This window comes from Labeo rohita, chromosome 25 (assembly GCF_022985175.1).
Source record: "Labeo rohita strain BAU-BD-2019 chromosome 25, IGBB_LRoh.1.0, whole genome shotgun sequence".
In the NCBI taxonomy this organism is placed as follows: domain Eukaryota; kingdom Metazoa; phylum Chordata; class Actinopteri; order Cypriniformes; family Cyprinidae; genus Labeo; species Labeo rohita.
Genome location: NC_066893.1, coordinates 4,855,789 through 4,874,820, shown reverse-complemented (window position 1 = coordinate 4,874,820; position 19,032 = coordinate 4,855,789). Strand labels below are relative to the sequence as shown.

The 19,032-nt window shown below is 35.7% G+C and overlaps 1 protein-coding gene across 1 annotated transcript in view; it reads left to right on the top strand.

The window, feature by feature from the left end:
• tmem86a (transmembrane protein 86A) overlaps positions 1-9,982 on the top strand; it is a 16,455-nt gene extending 6,473 nt beyond the window's left edge. Inside the window, exons 2-3 of the mRNA XM_051100134.1 lie at positions 1,147-1,411; positions 2,090-9,982. Coding sequence (XP_050956091.1) covers positions 1,147-1,411; positions 2,090-2,517 — 693 coding nt within the window. The 3' untranslated portion in view covers positions 2,518-9,982. The remainder of the gene's footprint in view (positions 1-1,146; positions 1,412-2,089) is intronic.
• Positions 9,983-19,032: the final 9,050 nt, after the last annotated feature.

Sequence of the window (19,032 nt, the reverse complement as noted above, 5' to 3'; positions counted from 1 at the left end):
ATAAAATGCCAAAAATATTTCAGCATTTTTCTAAGTTGAAATTTAGTGGTTAGGGTTAGTGGTGTGGGTATCAACACATAATAGAAGGATCATAGTAAATATCTAAGATTTGAATACTTAAATGCTTTTTAAATGTGTATTTTGGTTGTGGAACAGCAGTTTGCACCAATTCTTTAGAGTGGCCCATATAAGTACAGAGGTTACACATATAAAAGGGAAGTATTACTATATTTTAGGAGTTTATTCTTATGATATTACTTTTCTTAAGCACATGACCTACAATTTTAGCAAATTTCCTGCCAAATGTGCAATAAAAATATGATAAACCTACAGTGAAAGAGGAACTCAACTCGTATCTAGATACTGTGATATCATAGAGATTCGTGGTGGGCTTTTTGGCCTAAGCATCCACCTAACAACCAACAACAACACCCTTGCAACCACTCCAGAACACCCTGGAAACTGTCCAGCAATACTTGACTAGCAACCTCCTATAACACCGTAGCAATACCCTGGAAATCACACTAGCAATATCCAGGAAATAATTTTCTTCCAAGTAAGATCAAATCTAGTTGTTCAAGTACTAGTTACACATAATTATATGTTAGAATAATACTTCACAAGATTAGGCAAGTTGTACTTGTAAGACAGCTACTGTTTAATGTGGTGTAAAGTCTAGAATCACCCATTGAAGCCTTCCAGAATCATCCAGTTTTGTAATGAGGAGGTTGTGCAATCAGACAGACTTATGACCTTATAGGTCACCAAAGAACAAATTACTTCCTCATTTAGTTTCTTGGTTTGGTGGTGACTATCCACTCAATCAATTGTGGGTATAGTAAAGATGGCACTTTAGACAAACTTGTTTTCATGGGACGGTAAACTTTGACATATTTTTATTGGGTTTGTTACACTCCTGAGACTTAGCAATTGTCGTTGTTAAATAGTTGTTATTCATGGTATCTTACATTCCATAAAAACAAGGATCACATTACACTTAGTGCTTCTTGTTAAGTGTGTTTTTTTTTTTTTTTATTTCCTCCAACTGTTAAATACAAAAACGGCTCTGTGTCAGTCTTTCTGACTCACATGATGGTGTGTTTCACTTCCCATGAATGCAACTTCAATCTCTCTTTTGTCCTGCAGGTCAAGAGCGAGGGTCCAAAGCTTGTTCCGTTCTTCAAAGCCACTTGCGTCTACTTTGTTCTGTGGCTGCCCACCTCGAGCCCCTCCTGGTTCAGTGCTCTCATCAAATGTCTGCCCATCTTCTGTCTTTGGGTTTTCCTGCTTGCCCATGGCATCAGCTTTTTAGGTGCCCACTCCAGTGCCAGGAAAATCCTGGCAGGACTTATTTTTTCAGCTTTGGGTGACGCATTTCTCATCTGGCAAGAACAGGGCTACTTTAGTCATGGTGAGTTAATTCATTTGTGTGGCTCTGATTTGATTAAAAAAGGATTAAGAGTTATTTGCAATGTGGGTTGATGTGAAAGGAGAGGTATGTCATCCGTAGAACACAAGTGATTCTGTTGATCAGAAGCTATAACGTTGCATTTAACTTTCATTGCCCTTCCAAATGCGGGTTCAATGAGTTTATGCAAATGATTTGAAAGCAGAAGACTGTGGTTTTTGCAAGTCACCACTCTCAAGCGAACCTCAAGCTATCATGCCTGATTCAGCAGCTCTTGTACGGAGAAAGTTGCGTAGAGGTTGAATGAGGCATTTTAGGTCAGGGTTGAGGGTTGGAACAAACCATTCCACCCAAATATACCCTTGGGAACCACAGAGTTACTCAAGCAAAGTTTTCCTCTGGAACAAACAACAGTGTTATGATACCAAGAATAACATGTTTCCTGCTAAGTAATATAATGACAATGTATACTAGGGGTGTCCAATCCTGCTCCTGAATACCTTGCTGCAGAGTTCATCTTTAACCCTAATTAATCACATCTGAACCAGGTATTTAGGGTCTTCAGATTTGCTTGAAAGTTAGCCAGATGCATTCTTTGCAGGAAAGTGGCCCTCCAGGAGCAGGACTGGACACCCCTTTTATTACGAAGTATTCTCAATACAAATGTATTTGCCTTATCAGGACTGCTGATGTTCGGCATCACCCACATTCTCTACTCTTCGGCCTTTGGGATGAAGCCCCTTAACTTGAGAGCAGGTCTGGTGATCGCTGTCATCTCAGGCCTCAGTTACACCCTTCTGTACCCCTACCTCTCCGGTCCCTTCACCTACCTGGTGGCTGTTTACATCGCTCTCATCGGCTTCATGGGCTGGAGGGCCATAGCTGGAGTCCAGCTCGCCAATGACCTCTGGACCTGGACGAAACTGTCGGCCTGCCTCGGAGCCGTCCTCTTCATGGTATCTGACCTTACCATTGCCGTCAACAAGTTCTGCTTCCCAGTGCCCCACTCTCGAGCCATCATAATGGCCACCTACTATGCGGCCCAGATGTTGATCGCACTGTCAGCTGTGGAATGTCAAGACGCCGACGCGGCTCGGAAAAGAGCCTGAGGAACCGCACATTTACCAACCTTCCCCTAATGACTCAACATCGTTAGCAGCTACACAGGTTCAAGTTCCACTTTCTGCAACCCCTGGTCCATCCACAGTTCCCTTATCTGAGCATGACGGGGATATTTTGGTTATAGTTGAGGAATTGCTGGTTTAAGACCATGCAATACCGATGGGAGAATTCATGCTGGATTCATGTACAAGGTTTGATAGTCTTGGTCTTGAACCTCTTGACTTAGTCGGGTCTCTTCCCTTAATTATAATACTGCATTTGTTTTTTCTAGTAGTACCATCATTTTGGAGATTTGGACTTCTGGTTACTAGATCCAAATATTCAGTTTTTCCCAACTTACCTCTACCCAACCAAGACTATCCTAATGTCTTATCAATGTCTCTTGATATTTTTTCCACTTCATAGAGTCCCTGATGGTTTATACCAGGGACAAGCAACGGCGGTCCTAAAGTGCTGATGTCCTGCAGAGTTTAGCTTCAACCCTAATCAGGCACACCTGAACAGGCTAATCAAGGTCTTCAGGATTACTAGGGCTACAGGCAGATGAGGTTTTTCTTCAGGGTTGGAGCTACGTAAACTCTGCAGCACATTGGCACTCCAGGACCTACGTTACCTATCCTTGGTGTTATACTGTGAACAAAGAGGGAGTCTTGAGTGACCAGTGTTTGTCTGTAGAACGGACTAGCAAACAATACAAAGCGGTTTAGATTCTTTTAAGGGGCTGGTTTCCCCATCTCACCGTAGATTTCCCAGCATGAAAACATTTTATGCTAAAGCAGATATGCTAACATAAGTGCTGCTGTACTCAAAATCAATGCACAAGTTCTTGTCATAGTATTGTGAGGTATACCTTATCCCATAGGTCTTCAACTCTGCTCCTGTGGACCCACTTTCCTGCAGAGTTCAAATTACACACACCTGAACCAGCTAATCAAGGTCTTCAGAATCACTTGAAAAGTCACAGGCCAGGTGTGCTAAAGCAGGTTGGAAAGAAACTTTGCGGGACAGCGGGTCCCCAGGAGTAGGGTTGAAGACCTATGCCTTATCCGGACACATTTCAAAGTCATTTTGTTTCATAACTTGAGTTAGTGCACAAACCCCCATGCCTACATACACACGTGCTGGAGAAGTTGTCTTGTCAAGCCCAATTGGCTGCAACCAGTGCTAGGATTACCTGGACTAGATGAAGCCCATATCCTGCACTAAGTTCTGAGGCATGACCAATACTAATATGAAAACACAGGTCGAGACTCTCAAAAAGGGAAGTCGGTCTCTTTCTTGGAGGGGATTTTGGTGTCTTTTGTTTTTGGTTTTTGCCAAGTCAGCTGGATTGCTCAGCACCTCGACCACAAGGAAACAGCGATTAAGTACAAGTTGAACTATTTATTTTGTCTGTACAGTATCAGATAATGTTTGTAAAGAGGGCGTGATGTCAGATGATACGGATGTATCAAGCTTCCAACCACTTTCTTTTGTCTCTTGCCAGTAGGAAACGATTCACTCAAGGGAAAGTGGGAAGCCCTGTGGTGGGCAAATAAACATCTGTGTCATCAGCTTTAGATATAAGCCGGTATTTTATTTTTAAGCCAGTATTTTTTTTTATTTCACACTCTTTTCTCATCTCATTCGCATCTATTCCTCCACCTGAAAATGTGTGAATATTTCACAGCACGATTGAGTGAAAATTTCACAGCATGTGAATATTTCACAGTACAATGTTCTTTTTTTGTGTGTGGTACTGTGCTTTATTAGCTGAGTCACGTACTAGGGTCATATTTCGCTGCCAAATAAAAAAGTATATATTTTGCATAAAGAAAATGTCTATTTTAGGATCATGTTTTTTCATCACTTTACAGATTTTTTTTTCACATTATGTTGATAGTAATTAATTCACATATTTAATAATAACTCAGTTGACATAATAAATATCAGTATCACTCAATGGAAATGGTACTAAACTAGGCTTAATTTTGTTTATGCAAAATATACAGCTATAAATGTTTTTTTCTTTGGATTTTGGGGTGAAATATGACCAGGACATTTTCTTGACAGCCTTTGTGAGTTTCTGCCATTTGAGCAAACCACACATGTACTGTATTTACGATCAGTTGATTTAAACTGATTGTTATTTTTATAAATAAATCTCAATAAGGGATTATCAGATGATCCTTCACTCATAGTAAATGAGGGAACCGTCGACCGTGATGGAAAGCACTTGGTTTGATATGTGCTCAGCTGTTGTACCCTCAGGTGTGAGTGGAAATGAGCTTTGAATGGAAACACAGCTGATCACTCAACAGTGGTCCATTCTGAAGTGATACAACATCTTTAACCTGGTCCTGATGTGTGGGACGGCAATATCCAATGGTGGACTGGCGGTAGACTCCATTTTTTGTATTTTAATGTTAATGAAAATGGTGCCGCACTCTTGGGTACACTGGTGTGTTCCAGTTGACCAAAAAGACTTTTAATTAAGAGTTTTTATTCACATCAAATTTAATGTCTACCCAACCCTATTGGCCATTGCGTCCAGCATAGTGTTACGCACATAAACGCTACTGTCGCTATCAACACGCACACACTCAGCTCAACTGCTGACCTCTCGAGAAACAGCGAGGCTATTTTGACGCATTTGCTTAATGCCAAGTTTCATAGGTTCCCTATTCAGGAGTCACATTGTCAGCAAAACATTTCAGCTTAGTCGAAAAACCGTACGTGATTTGCAAGGTCATCGAACAGCATGTCTCCTCAGAGCCATTGTGTGTCAAGCTACAAATCGGTGATGTGTTGTGAAGGTCTGCGGCAGAACAACATTTTAAAGGAAGTTATAAGTATTCGTTTGATGGTTTTCATGAAAATAGGAGTTGGAAAGACCCTAGAGCGTTCCCCTGAAGACTTCTAGTGATTCAGAGTCACTTCTTATAGTAAATGTTAAGTGACCATTGTCTGAAGCCAGTTTAAGTCAATATTCCCGCTTAGCATTTCTTTTCTTCCTTTGTTGTTACCTCCCAGATGGTTAGAATTCGACCTCGCCTGGTCGTTTCCTCCTCTATTGTGTTAATGCGAACTCCATAGAGGAGAACAGGTGCCTTCTGTTTCCACCACTGAAATGCTGTCTGTTGAGAAGTGTGGAGACAGTCACTGGCACGGGGAAGATTTTCTTTCCATCTGGCTTTGCTTTAGCTCGCGACCTTATTCAGATGGCAATGAGCGCGATCGTTTTACCCCTTCTGTCAGTGCTTGTGTGTTTGATGCTTTTGTGTCGAGTCGAGGGGGATGAAACAGAATGCTGGGAGTTCAGTGGGTTCAGTATTGATGACAGTGTTTAGGTATAACGGTTCTGTCATTAAAGATAATGAGGAGTAACCCACTTGGTTCAAAGCACGCTGCTGAGGGATGTAAATATCAGCACTTTTCCATTTTATCTCTTTATTATCTTCCTGAAATTCTGTTTTTGGGTTTGAGGCTTGAAACATAATTGATGACCGCAATTCCCAAAGCCTGATTTTGTGCATAAATGTGCTTTTTCAAATGTCAGGTTATAATTCATAAAGTGACACAAGTTTGGCTGCATTCTCAGCGTCACCACAAGGGGCACTATCAGCTGAGTTTTTCCTCTTCTTTCACATCCACAGTTGTCATGGAAGAGCTACAGTTTGAAGAGCATCATGACGTTTATAGCTAACTAATTGAATAAAGGCCCGTTCACACCAAGAACGATAACTATAAAAGCAATGATAACTATATTAACGTCTGCACCAACAGACGATAAAGTTGTTTATTATTAGAGCAGTATTATAACTGCACTGCAGTTTTGTTGTCTGCCACTTTAAATGCTCAAGCTCTTTAAAGTCAAATGGATCGAGATGTGTTTTTATTGTTTTCTTAGCTGGAATAAAAATCATTCTGAAATGTTAATGTCGAAATTAGGGTTAAAAATTAAATGCTTGATGCAAATCCCAAAGCTCGATTTACGCATTACTGTGCATTCCCAAATATGAGGTTACAATTCATAGTGACGCAATTATGTGCTGCATTCTCAACATCACCACAGGGGGCGCTATAAACTTTTTTCCTTCACTTCTTCTTCTTCTTTCTTTCTTTCCACTTTAAATGCTTTAAACGCTTTGAAGTCAAATGGATCATGATTGGCTGTAAATGTTTTTATCGTTTCCTTAGCTGGAACAAATATTGCTCTGAAACATTAACATTAAAATTAACGTTAAAAATTAGAATAAAATATTAAATGCTTGACACAATTCCCAAAGATGGAATTTGGGCATAACTGTTTCCCAAATGTCAGGATACAAATCATAAAGTGATGCAAGTATGTCTTGCATTCTCAGTGTTGCCACAAGGGGTGCCATAAGCTGCGTTTTTTTTCCTTTTCTCATCACCCATTTGAAGAGCATCTTAATGAGGAATTTAGTTTAAAAACATTTATAGCTAGCCACCTGAATAAAGGCCTGTTCACACCAACAACGATAACTATAAAGGCAACGATAACTATATTAGCATCCAAACCAGCAAACCATAATGTTCCATTTATTATAATCGCACACTGCAGTTTTGTCGCCTGCCACTTTGAATTAAAATCTTTAAAGTCAAAATCTTTGGATCGTAATTGGCCATCAATTTGTTATCATTTCCTTAGCTTGAATAACTATCGTTCTGAAACGTTAATGTTAAAATTAATGTTAAAAATTAAAATAAAAATTAAATGCTTGTCGCACTTCCCAAAGGTTGATTCTGTGCATAATTTTTCCAAACGTCAAGTTTCAATTCATAAAGTGATGCAAATATGTGCTGCATTCTCAACGTCGCCACAAGGGGAAGTATAAGAACTACAACGATAACTGTAATAATAACTATGTTAGCATCCACACCAATGGACGATAATGTTTTATTGATTATAAACACACACTGTAGTTTTGTCGTCTGCCACTATAAATGCTTGACCTCTTCAAAGTCAATGTTTTTATTGTTGTTTAGCTGAAACAAAACTCTCTCTAAAAAGTGATTCCAACGATTTCACTCCTCTTGTGACATTAACATAATAACTGTGATGTGGACTTTGTTATTGTCATAGAATTATAACAACTTTTTTTTCGTTATAGTTAAGGCCCACAAGACAACTAAAAAGCTAGCTGTAATAATGACTATATTAGCACCAAGGCCAATGAATGATAACGTTCCATTTATTATAAGTGCACACTGCAGTTCTGCAGTTTCACCGCCCGCCTCTTTAAATACTCAAGCTATTTAAAGTCAAATGGATTTTGAGTATGCGTCAATATTTTTTACGTTTTTCAGCTGGAATAAAAATCGTTTTGAAAATGATTCCAACAATATCGCTCCTCTTTGACATTAACATTATAGCAATGATGTGAACTTTGTTGTATAGAATTAAAATGTTTTTTTGGTTAACTTTTTCATTATAGTTAAAACCCATTCGCAACAAGAATGAGAAGTATAAAGATAACTGTAATAATAACTACATTATGATCCACACCAACAGATGATTACGTTCCATTGTTTATAAGCGTACACTGAAATTTTGTCGCCTGCCACTTTAAATGCTTGACCTCTTTAAAGTCAAATGGATTGTGATTGGCTGTCAATGTTTTTATCGTTGTTCAGCTGGAACAGAACTCATTCTGAAAGTTATTCCAACGATATCTCGTCTTTGACGTTAACAATATAGCTGTGATGTGGATATTGTTATTGTCATAGAATTATAACAACTTTTAAAAACTTTTTCTTTATAGTTCAGGCTCCTTTATAACAAAAATTACAAGTTAAAATCTAGCTGTGACAACGACTGTATTAGTGTCCACACCAATTGAACAGTAAATATCCATTTTTTATTTAAATTTTTTATTATAAGCACACTGTAGTTTTGTCGCTTGCCACTTTAAATACTTGAGCTTTTTAAAGTCAGATGGATTTTGATTGGTTGTCAATGTTTTCTGAAAGTGATATCCGTTCTTATGTGTCATAAAATTCAAACGATTACTGAAACTTTACAGTTATAGTTATCGTCTCTTGTGTGAATGGTCCTGTACGCAAATTCCTGTACAGTAAATTTCTGGTCTTACAGTGATATGCAATACAGTTTCGTACCCTGTGGATGAAGTTCTCAACCATTTCAAATTTTCAGTCTGCTGTCCTCTTTCAATTCAAACTTTTAAACGCACTTTGCTAGAAAGGTTAATATACTCTTCTTCTTTTTTTGCCATCTTATTTCACTAAAATGAAAGATTTGTTTCTAAACCTAGTGAGGTACCATGCTGTCTGCTGTCTAAATCAGCAGCTGCCTTCTCCAACGTGAGATCGGAGAGTTTTCATTAGCATGTTGCTACTGTCACAACAGACCACTTTATTTTGATTTAACTAGTGTTTAGTGATGTGTTTTCAGTATTGAGTGAATTTTAGTATTTCATTTCTTTTGACGCGTCCTCCATCTTGGATTGAGATTTCACACAGTGCATTCTGGGATTGTCTTCTCTGTGAAAGATACTTGCAGTGCTAAACAAGCTATGTTAGCCGCTATCTTTTACAACTTGCCTGAAATGCTGTCTAGGTAGGTAGCTCACTAGGTTTAAGTGTTCAAATATTAGATTTGGGGAAAAAACATGCTTTAACGCACCTTCTTTCTAATTTTGCTGCGAACACTGCGCACAATCGCAACTTTACCAAGTTTGTTTTATAGTATTCTGTATCACCACTGCCTTTAAGAGTATATCAAAGGGTAGTTGCTGTTTCTAACGTCCAATATAGTATAATCTGGGTCGGTTCCATCTTATGAGACAGTCTTATATAATACCAATGTATTAACATTAGCTGACTCTAACTGCTGTCCAGTACTAATTGCAAATATTGCAAGTGTTCACATGTTGGAAATCGCATTTTAATACTAGTTTCAGAAAAGTATATAAAATGGACCAATATTACTATAGAGTTCTTAGGAATCGAACATGTGTAACATTTTATGACTATGCTGTATGTATAAACTAAGGCAGTGACAATACTTTGGTAGTGGAAGCTGTGCCGTTATGATTACAATCTTTAAAAAAAATAGAAGAAAAAAAGAAGTGGTTTTATGATCTTAAGTCTGTGAACAATATTACTAAAATAAGGGAAACTCTTATTTTATGGAGTACCTCTCTCTTTCTCTTGCTATTTATCTATATATATATTTTTTACAGTTGACCCTTAACATTGTGAAGTTATTATTATGTTGTGAACGAATGCTGTTTTTTTTTTTTTTTTTGCTGAGTAGATGTGAGGACTATTCAATATCTTGCCTTATTGTTATAATGTCTAGTAGTTTAATTCCTTTCGTTATTGTTGTTAAAGGACCGTAGAGCTCCTTTACTATAGTGATACTGCTATGAATGTGATTTAGTCCAAGTGAGAAAATAAATGCAACTGCAATGCAACTGAAAACGAGCTACAAGTGTGTTTGTCTCTTTATTGTCAATTACAACATGCAGAAGATGATGAATCCTTAAAGGGACAATTTACCCCAAAACAGGGTTCGTACAAGGTGCTTAAAGTCTGGAAAACCCTTGAAAATAGCAATATTCCGGAAGAGGTACTTGAAAAGTGCTTGAATTATTGAAAGACAAAGTATCTATGAAATAAGTGTTTAAATTATATATATATATATATATATATATATCTTTAATATCTTTTCACATGAAATTCACACAATTGAAAAAACAAAATACCTTTTTTCCAGCATATTTCAGTTAATAAAACTAGTTAAAAAAAAAAAAAAAACATGCTTGACATTGCTTGTAACGATTTTAAAAAGCACATAGTGATGGGTGAAACTGAGTGTTTCGAAACTCCACATCAGTTAAACCATTGCACAGCAAAATGATTCGCTGTTTCGAAGCTCTCCAATCGGATAGTGTATAATGAATCATTTGATTCAGATTGGGACTTCAGATCGTGTATCGTAAATCATTTGATTTAGATCAGGACTTTGGAGCAGGTTCGTGAATCTTTTGCTTCATATCGGAACTTTGGAGCGTGAATCATTTGATTCAGATCAGAACATCGGAGTGTGGATCGCAAATCATTTGATTCAAAACAGGACTTTGGAGTGCGCATTGTGAATCATTTGATTTAGGTTGGAACTTCGGAGAAGGTTTGTGAATCTTTTGCTTCACATCTGAACTTCAGAGTGAGGATCGCAAATCATTTGATTCAGAACAAAACTTCAGAGTGGGTTCGTGAATCAATTGATTTAGAACGAGACTTTGGTGCAGGTTCGCAAATCATTTAATTTAGATCAGGACTTTGGAGCACAAAGTGTGAATCATTTGATTTAGATCAGAACTGTGGAGCAGGTTTGTGAATCTTTTGCTTCACATAGGAACTTCGAAGTGCGGAGCGCGAATCATTTGATTTAGATCAGAATTTCGCGCACAGATCGCAAATCATTTGATTTAAAATGTAACTTCGGAGTATGTATTGTGAATCATTTGATTTAGATGGGAATATCGGAGTGCGGATTGTAAATCATTTGATTCAAAATGGAACTTTGGAGTGCGCATTGTGAACCATTTGATTTAGATCGGAACTTTGGAGCAGGTTTGTGAATCTTTTGCTTCACATCCGAACTTCAGAGTGAGGATTGCAAATCATTTGATTCAGAACAAAACTTCAGAGCGGGTTCGCAAATCAGTTGATTCAGATCGAGACTTTGGTGCAGGTTTGCGAATAATTTAATTTAGATTAGGACTTTGGAGTGCGAATCGCAGAGGAAAGAAAGCTTAGATTGGTTTGGAACTATACTGTAAAAAAATAAAAAAATGTTGAGTCAACTTAAAATAATTTGTTACCTTGCAGTCTTAAAATTTTAAGTTCAGTCAACTCAAATAAGTTTAGTCAACTTGAAATGTTAAGTTGTACTAAGTGAAAACGTAGATATTTGAGTTGACTAAACAAACAATTTGGTTTGTTAAACTTAAAAGCTGGACTTGTTACCCCAATTTTAAGTTGAATGAACTCAAATATCTAAGTTGTCACTTAGTACAACTTAATATTTCAAGTTGACTGAACTTACAATTTTAAGGCAGCCGAGTAACAGCCGTCTTCATCAGGTTTGGAGAAATGTAGCATTTCATCACTTGCTCACCAGTGGATCCCCTGCAGTGAATGGGTGCCATCAGAATGAGAGTCCAAACAGCTGATAAAAACATCACATCCAGTCCATCAATTAACATCTTATAAAGTGAAAAGCTGCATGTTTGTAAGAAACAAATCCATCATTACGACGTTTTTAACTTCAAAATGTTGCTTTCAGCTAAAATATGAGTCCATGATTCATAATATTGCTTCCTGCAGTGAAAAAATTCTTGTCTGAAACAGGAGAGAAATATGCACAGATCAAGCACTGTTTAATATATGTACTTTTTCACTGGAGGAAGTGTTATTAAGGATTATAGACTCATATTTTAGCTAGAAATATGGTTTAAGTTAAAAATGCCGTAATGATGGATTTGTTTCTTACAAACAAACAGCTTTTCTTTTCACAAGATATTAATTGATGGACTGGAGTGGTGTGAATTATTGCAGTGTTTTTATCAGCTGTTTGGACTCTCATTCTGACGGCACCTATTCACTGCAGAGGATCCATTGGTGAGCAAGTGATGTAATCATACAGTAATTTTCTTCGAATCTGTTACAAAAAACAACCCAGTTTACATTTTGGATGGTCTTAACCCTTGTGCGTCAATAAAAAAAAAAGTTACACATAGGTCCTTAGTTGACAAAAATGTCCATGTCAAAAAACTGTGACAACAGATTATTGTTGAAGTAGAAAAAGTTTAAAAAGTAAAACCAAAAAAAAAAAAGTTATAGAGGTTTAAGTTTATGACAATGCTTTATGAACAATATTTTATATAAAATGTATATTTTATGAAACATGTTGAACTCTAAACTTGCTACAAAATCAATGCCATAAATCTAAACAAGTGTGTTTGATATCTCAAACAATGAGCTTTCAGGAAGATTTAGTTTGGGCGCAGTACCTGTTTTCCCCCATTAGAAGTCGGCAAAACTCCACTGGTGCACACGGTGGTTAGATTTGTGATTCGCAGTATTTTTTCTTTCAAATATTACAAGAACACACATGCACACACAAACCATTTTTATTTTATGACACGCATACAAACCACACTCTGACACCCATACCAAAACACCCACGCAATTATACCTGCATTATTTATCCAATTCTTGTAAAAAAAATGGTAAAAAAGGCTTTTCAAGCCTTGCCAACAGAATGAAAGTCTATTAACAAAAATTGCATCATTTTACAGTTAAATGGCACTGTGATTAAAGGATAAGTCCACTTCCAGAACAATAATTCACAAATAATTTACTCACCCCCTTGTCATCCAAGATGTTCATGTCTTTCTCTCTTCAGTCGTAAAGAAATTATGGTTTTTGAGGAAAACATTTCAGGATTTTTCTTCATATCTTGGACTTCATTGGTGCCCCAATTCTGAACTTTCAAAATATAGTTTAAATGCAGCTTCAAATGGCTCTGAACGTTCCCAGCCACGGAAGAAGAGTCTTATCTAGCAAAACAATCAGTCATTTTTTTCGGAAAATAAAAATTTGTATACTTTTTAAGCACAAAAGCTTGTGTAGCACAGGCTCTGGGATGCGCGTTCACGTACTACTGAATCATGTTGGAAGGTCACGTGGATGTAGGCAGAACTACAGACCCAGGGTTTACAAAGCGAACGCACAGACACTAAGAAAGTGCAAGTAAGTCAAATGCTGTTTACAAACAAAAAGGTTCAACGATGTCGGACGATACTGAAGTTGTAGGAGAAAATAACATGGAGTTTTTCAACATACTCTACCTTTTTGAGCCGGAGTACACAGACGATGAACTTGTGGTGATTCGAAGACATGATTCATAGTAGTGATGGGACGTTTGGATCATTTTACCGACTCTGACCTTTGAGTCTCATTCAGCAAAATGAACGAATCTTTTTTTCGAGTCATTTAGTTCATTTTAGCAAAATCAGCATCACGTGACAGCCCCATTAGATGAACGAACGTCTTGAAAAACCTGGAGACTTTAAACATATGAACTAATTCCAGTACAGAACCTAATGGGATGTTGCGCATGCGCGACATTTAAAGATTCGTTCAAAATGAATGAATCGTTCAAGAACGACCCGTGGACGCGCATATGTGCTACACGAGCATTTGTGCTTAAAAAAAAAAGTGTACAAATTTTTTTATTTTTTTTTTTTAAAAATGACAGATCGTTTCTCTAGATAAGACCCTTCTTCCTCGGCTGGGATCATTTAGAGCCCTTTGAAGCTGCATTTAAACTACATTTTGGAAGTTCAAATTCGGAGCACCAATGAAGTCCATTATATGCAGAAAAATCCTGAAATGCTTTCCCCAAAAAACATAATTTCTTTACGACTGAAGACAGAAAGACATGAACATCTTGGATGACAAGGGGGTGAGTACATTACTTGTAAATTGTTGTTCTGGACATTTTTGTCCTTAAGGTCCTGGGAGGAGCTATTTTTTTCCTACACTGTAAAAAATAAAAAACACAATTTGTTGAGTCAGCTTAAAATAATTTGTTACCCTGCTGCCTTTTTTAATTTTAAGTTCAGTCAACTCAAATAAGATTAGTCAACTTGTAATGTTAAGTTGTACTAAGTAGCAACTTAGATATTTGTGTTTGCCAAACTTAACAGATGGGTAAGTAACTCTGCTGCCTTCAAATTTTAAGTTGAATCAACTCAAATATCTAAGTTGTCACTTAGTATATTTTAACATTTCAAGCTGAATAAACTGTTTTTGAGTTGACTGAACTTAAAATTTTAAGGCAGCCAGGTAACAAATTATTTTAAGTTGACTCAACAAATTGTTTTTTACAGTGTAGGGTGAATAGGGGTGAAATAGTACAATTCTAAAATAAATACACACCTGTACAAAAATGTATGCACATTAAAAAACAAAACAAAACACAACTAAAAATGTCCGAAAGGTCGGACAAGGGTTAAGTCGTTTTCAACAAAATTTCATTTTTGGATGAAATATTCCTTTAACTTTCAGGCAGTGACTAGAGAAGGACAGACCACTTTTCAACAAACATTCACGGATGGATCACTACAGTGCAGTGACCAGACAAAGCAGTCAACTGGATATCATAGTGTACGTATTCAATTACATACACTTTTAATGTTGTGAAACCCAAACTGAGGACTTTGGACTGGTTATATCCAGACAGACATTCTGTCCTTTCAGCAATATTTTGAAAGGAAAGGTAAGACATTGATAGACTGTCCTTTCCAACTAAGGACACTCTGTCCTCTGCGTTAAAAGGTCTGACGTGTGTACAGCACAGGATTTGGATTTCCTGTGTGGAAACGCTGCTCTAAAGACAAGGCTCGTTTGGGAAGACTTGCCCAGGTCGGCTGCAAGTGAGCTGCATTCTGATAAGACATCCTGTGCGGCGCCTGACGGTTGCAGAGTATGAATTTCAACGAGAGCAATGGTGACCAAATGGTAAGCTAGCCTAGTGGTCATAAAGAGTAGTGTCGTTCATTATTTGACAGCATTATGTAATCATTAAAGCCTTGTTTTTACTTAGCTCTGTTCTCTTGCTAACACTCTGTAACCTTGTTGATTTATTACGAAATTGCGTTGCTGCATGTAAATGCATTTCCGAACACGTTCTCAACAATTACCTCAGTGCCTTGGGTATTTTTAAGTTCCTTCACGCCCAGCTGATTGTAATGCAAACTCAAGGCACTGGGTTTTGTGAACAAAACATTTATTGACAATTAATGATCTATGAGGCTGTTTAACCTTTCTTTAAAATCCCCTGAAGCAAGGAAAATAAATGTCATGTGGTAAAAGGCCCATTTTCTGGTGTGACTAGGAGTTCATAAATGTAACCTTGAAGTAGCCTCCAGTTCTCAATGGCAGCTTTAAACTTAATCATTAATCAAATCTGTGAAATATCACTCTCGTCTCAGACGTTTGTTCTCAGAGGGTCACTGAAGGATACTGATCTCAGCTTTCACCTTGCTTTCCTTGTATGTTTTGTGTTTCTTTTCTCCAGAAGACATTTGTTATCTTTATCTGTTAATAAATACCAAAACGGTGTTAGCAATTATAATTATAATGAAATTATAAATAATATGAATTATATACTTTGCAGGTTTTATTTATTTTATTGACAGTATTTATTAATTTATTTAGATAAGCCTGTCATTGTGATGTCATTTGTGAAGTCAAATCTGACTTTCTTTTTTGCAATTTCAAATTCACATTTCACAATTCAGTGTTTTTTTATATTATTAAAAATAATATTATGATACAATAAAAAAATACATATTAAAAAACGTAACTGTGACTTTTTATCTCAGAATTCTGACTTTCGGTTTTGCAATTTCAAGTTTACATTTCACAATTCAGTATTTTTATATTACTAAACATAATATTATAATATAATAAAAATAAATATTAAAAAGGTAATTGTGACTTTTTATCTTAGAATTATGATTTTCTTTTTTTTGCAATTTCGAGTTTACATTAATAATTTAGTATTTTTATATTATTAAAAATAATAATATTATAATATAATAAAAATGAAATATTACAGAGGTAATGGTGACTATCTCAGAATTCTAACTCTCTCTCTCTCTCTCTCTCTCTCTCTCTATATATATATATATATCAAGTTCAATTTCACAATTCAGTGTTTTTTATATTATTAAAAATAATAATATTATGATATAATAAAGTAATACATATTAAAAAGGTAATTGTGACTTTTTAAAATCACATAATTCTGACTTTTGTTTTGCAATTTCAAGTTTACATTTCACAATTTAGTATTTTTTAATATTATTAAAAATAATAATATTATAAAATAATAAAAAAAAAATACATATTAAAAAGGTAACTGTGATTTTTTACCTCAGAATTCTGGCTTTCATTTTTGCAATTTCAAGTTTACATTTCACAATTCAGTATTTTTACATTATTAAAAATAAAAATATTATAATATAATAAAAATACATATTAAAAAGGTAAGTGTTTTTTGCCATTTCAAGTTCAAATTGAACAGTTCAGTGTTTTTGTATTAATAAATATAATATAAATAATTAAAAATAATAATATTATAATATAATAACATAAGTATTAAAAAGGTCATTGTGACTTATTATCGTTTTCTTTCATTTTTGCAATTTTGAGTTTACATTTCACAACCCAGTATTTTTTTCTGATTAAAAATAATACTCCAAGTTCACAGTTCAGTTCCATGGTTTTTATATTATTAAAAAATTTTAATATAATAAAAAATAATATTTAAAGGGTGTTTGTGACGTTTTAACTTAGAATAAAACTTTCTTTTTTGCAATTTCAAGCTAACATTTCACAATTCAGTATTTTTATATTATTAAAAATAATAAAAATATAATATAATAAAATAAATATTAAAAAGGTTGTTGTGATTTTTTTTTATCTAACAATTCTGACGTATTTCTACCCAGTTGCAAGTTTATATATATATATATCTCACAATTTTGAAGAAAGAAGTCTGAATTGTGCAGCAGAGGTTGCGCTAGACTTCAACATTGTCCGTCATTTTGACTGACAGGGTTGTAAAAATTCTGTCATAATCTATTATTACCCGTCATTTTAATAACACGCTTAATTGCTTTTATTTTTGTTCACATTTTCATTTTTAATCATGAACCTGCAGGAGGACAGCACAGTGTTTAAAAATAACAAAATACGCCAGGGCTGGGTAAAAACAATAAATAAATAAAATAAAAAAATCTCTCATTTTAATGAACCAATATCGATTCTTAAATCACAATCGATCTTCTGGTTTATGCAGTTTTCAGTGATGAATCGACAGTACATAATGCGTCTTCCTTCCAATAAATAGCAATAGGCTAAGCTTAGTGTTACTTTTGATATGAAACAAAGTATCAGATTTAAAATTCTGTCAATTTCATTAGGAAATTCAAGCAATAAATACCGTTTTGGCGCTCTTTAATGTGGCGTGATAGGCCAAACTGTAAGATAAGAAGTTTTAATGACCTTTTCATTTTCCATTTTTCTTAATCCCATGATGGACACGAGCTTCCACAGAGAAAGTATAAAAGTAGACGGAATCAGAAAGGACGAGCCTGGACTTGAACTCTGTTCTCCCAAAACGCAACCGTGTGATACGTTGGAGCATCGACCACAATTTCTACAATTTCACTTGCTTTTTGTTTTTCTTATATTGATGGTTCATGGATTTGCACGTAAACAGGTTATAATGAGAACATTTTTGCCAACAATACAATATTCAAAACTGTATGAGAACATGAGCCTTGTGGTTATAGCATTATGACCTCTTTGACAAGCTATGTTTATGTTTCCTTTTGTGTGTATACAGACAGAACAACAAAAGTTTGTACTGTTTGGACTGTCAGTTTGTTAATTGTATCAGCGTTCACCTTTCTAACCTTTGCTCAGGCGTTTCTTCATTATGAAGTTGGTCACTTTCATGCCTCTGTTGTCATGCGGTGCTTTCCATGACATGCCGATGCATTTCCCACCATTCTCAAACTCGACTTTACCCTGAGGTGGTTTAGGATGATCTGAGTAAACAGAACAAATTCAGTGACCCAAAACTCTGTGGTTATGATGAAACCACAGTAGAAATATAATATTAATGATCAGATCCAGACCCACAGAACCACAGTCATTCTTCATCTACTCACCGCTGATGCTGGATATTGGATTGGATATTTAATTTTCTGTTCACAAGCTTGTGATTCAATTCTGATTAGATTTGACTGAATTGATTATTTTTGGATAAATATCAGATACAGTACATTTTCTCAAGGAAAAAACTAATGCTGTAAAATATACATGAGAGTCAGCTGGTACTACATTATACTGGAGGTTAAAATTAACTTATTTGTATTAGGGCTGTCAGTTTAATGCGTTAACTTAATTAGTTATGAAAACCCTAATTAGTTATGAAAAATAACACGATTAAAATGTTTTAATTGCATCCCCAGACCTGTATGTCATCTTATATTTCATATAGTTGACTGCTGCCAAATATGATGCAGGGCAACAACTTCATAAATGCACTTATGCCTTAAAATTCAAGATATTCGTGCAAAAAAAAAAAAGAAAAAAAAAAGCCTCTGTATGTGTTTTGTCATATTTATATCACATGGGCAGCAAGAGCAATATGACACAAGTGCTGATTTTGTCCCGATCTACTGTATCACAAGCTTAAACGTGATTTTATACCACAGTTCAGTAAATAAGAAGTTGATATTGTGCTATATTTTAGACATTATATTATGCCTTTGCTCAATTTTGCAGAGAACATATTACCTTTGAAGTCATAGCAGAATTGTTGCACATCTCTGACCAACACATCAGTGTTTAGTTTCTGAATGAATCCGCGTTTTGAACGAATA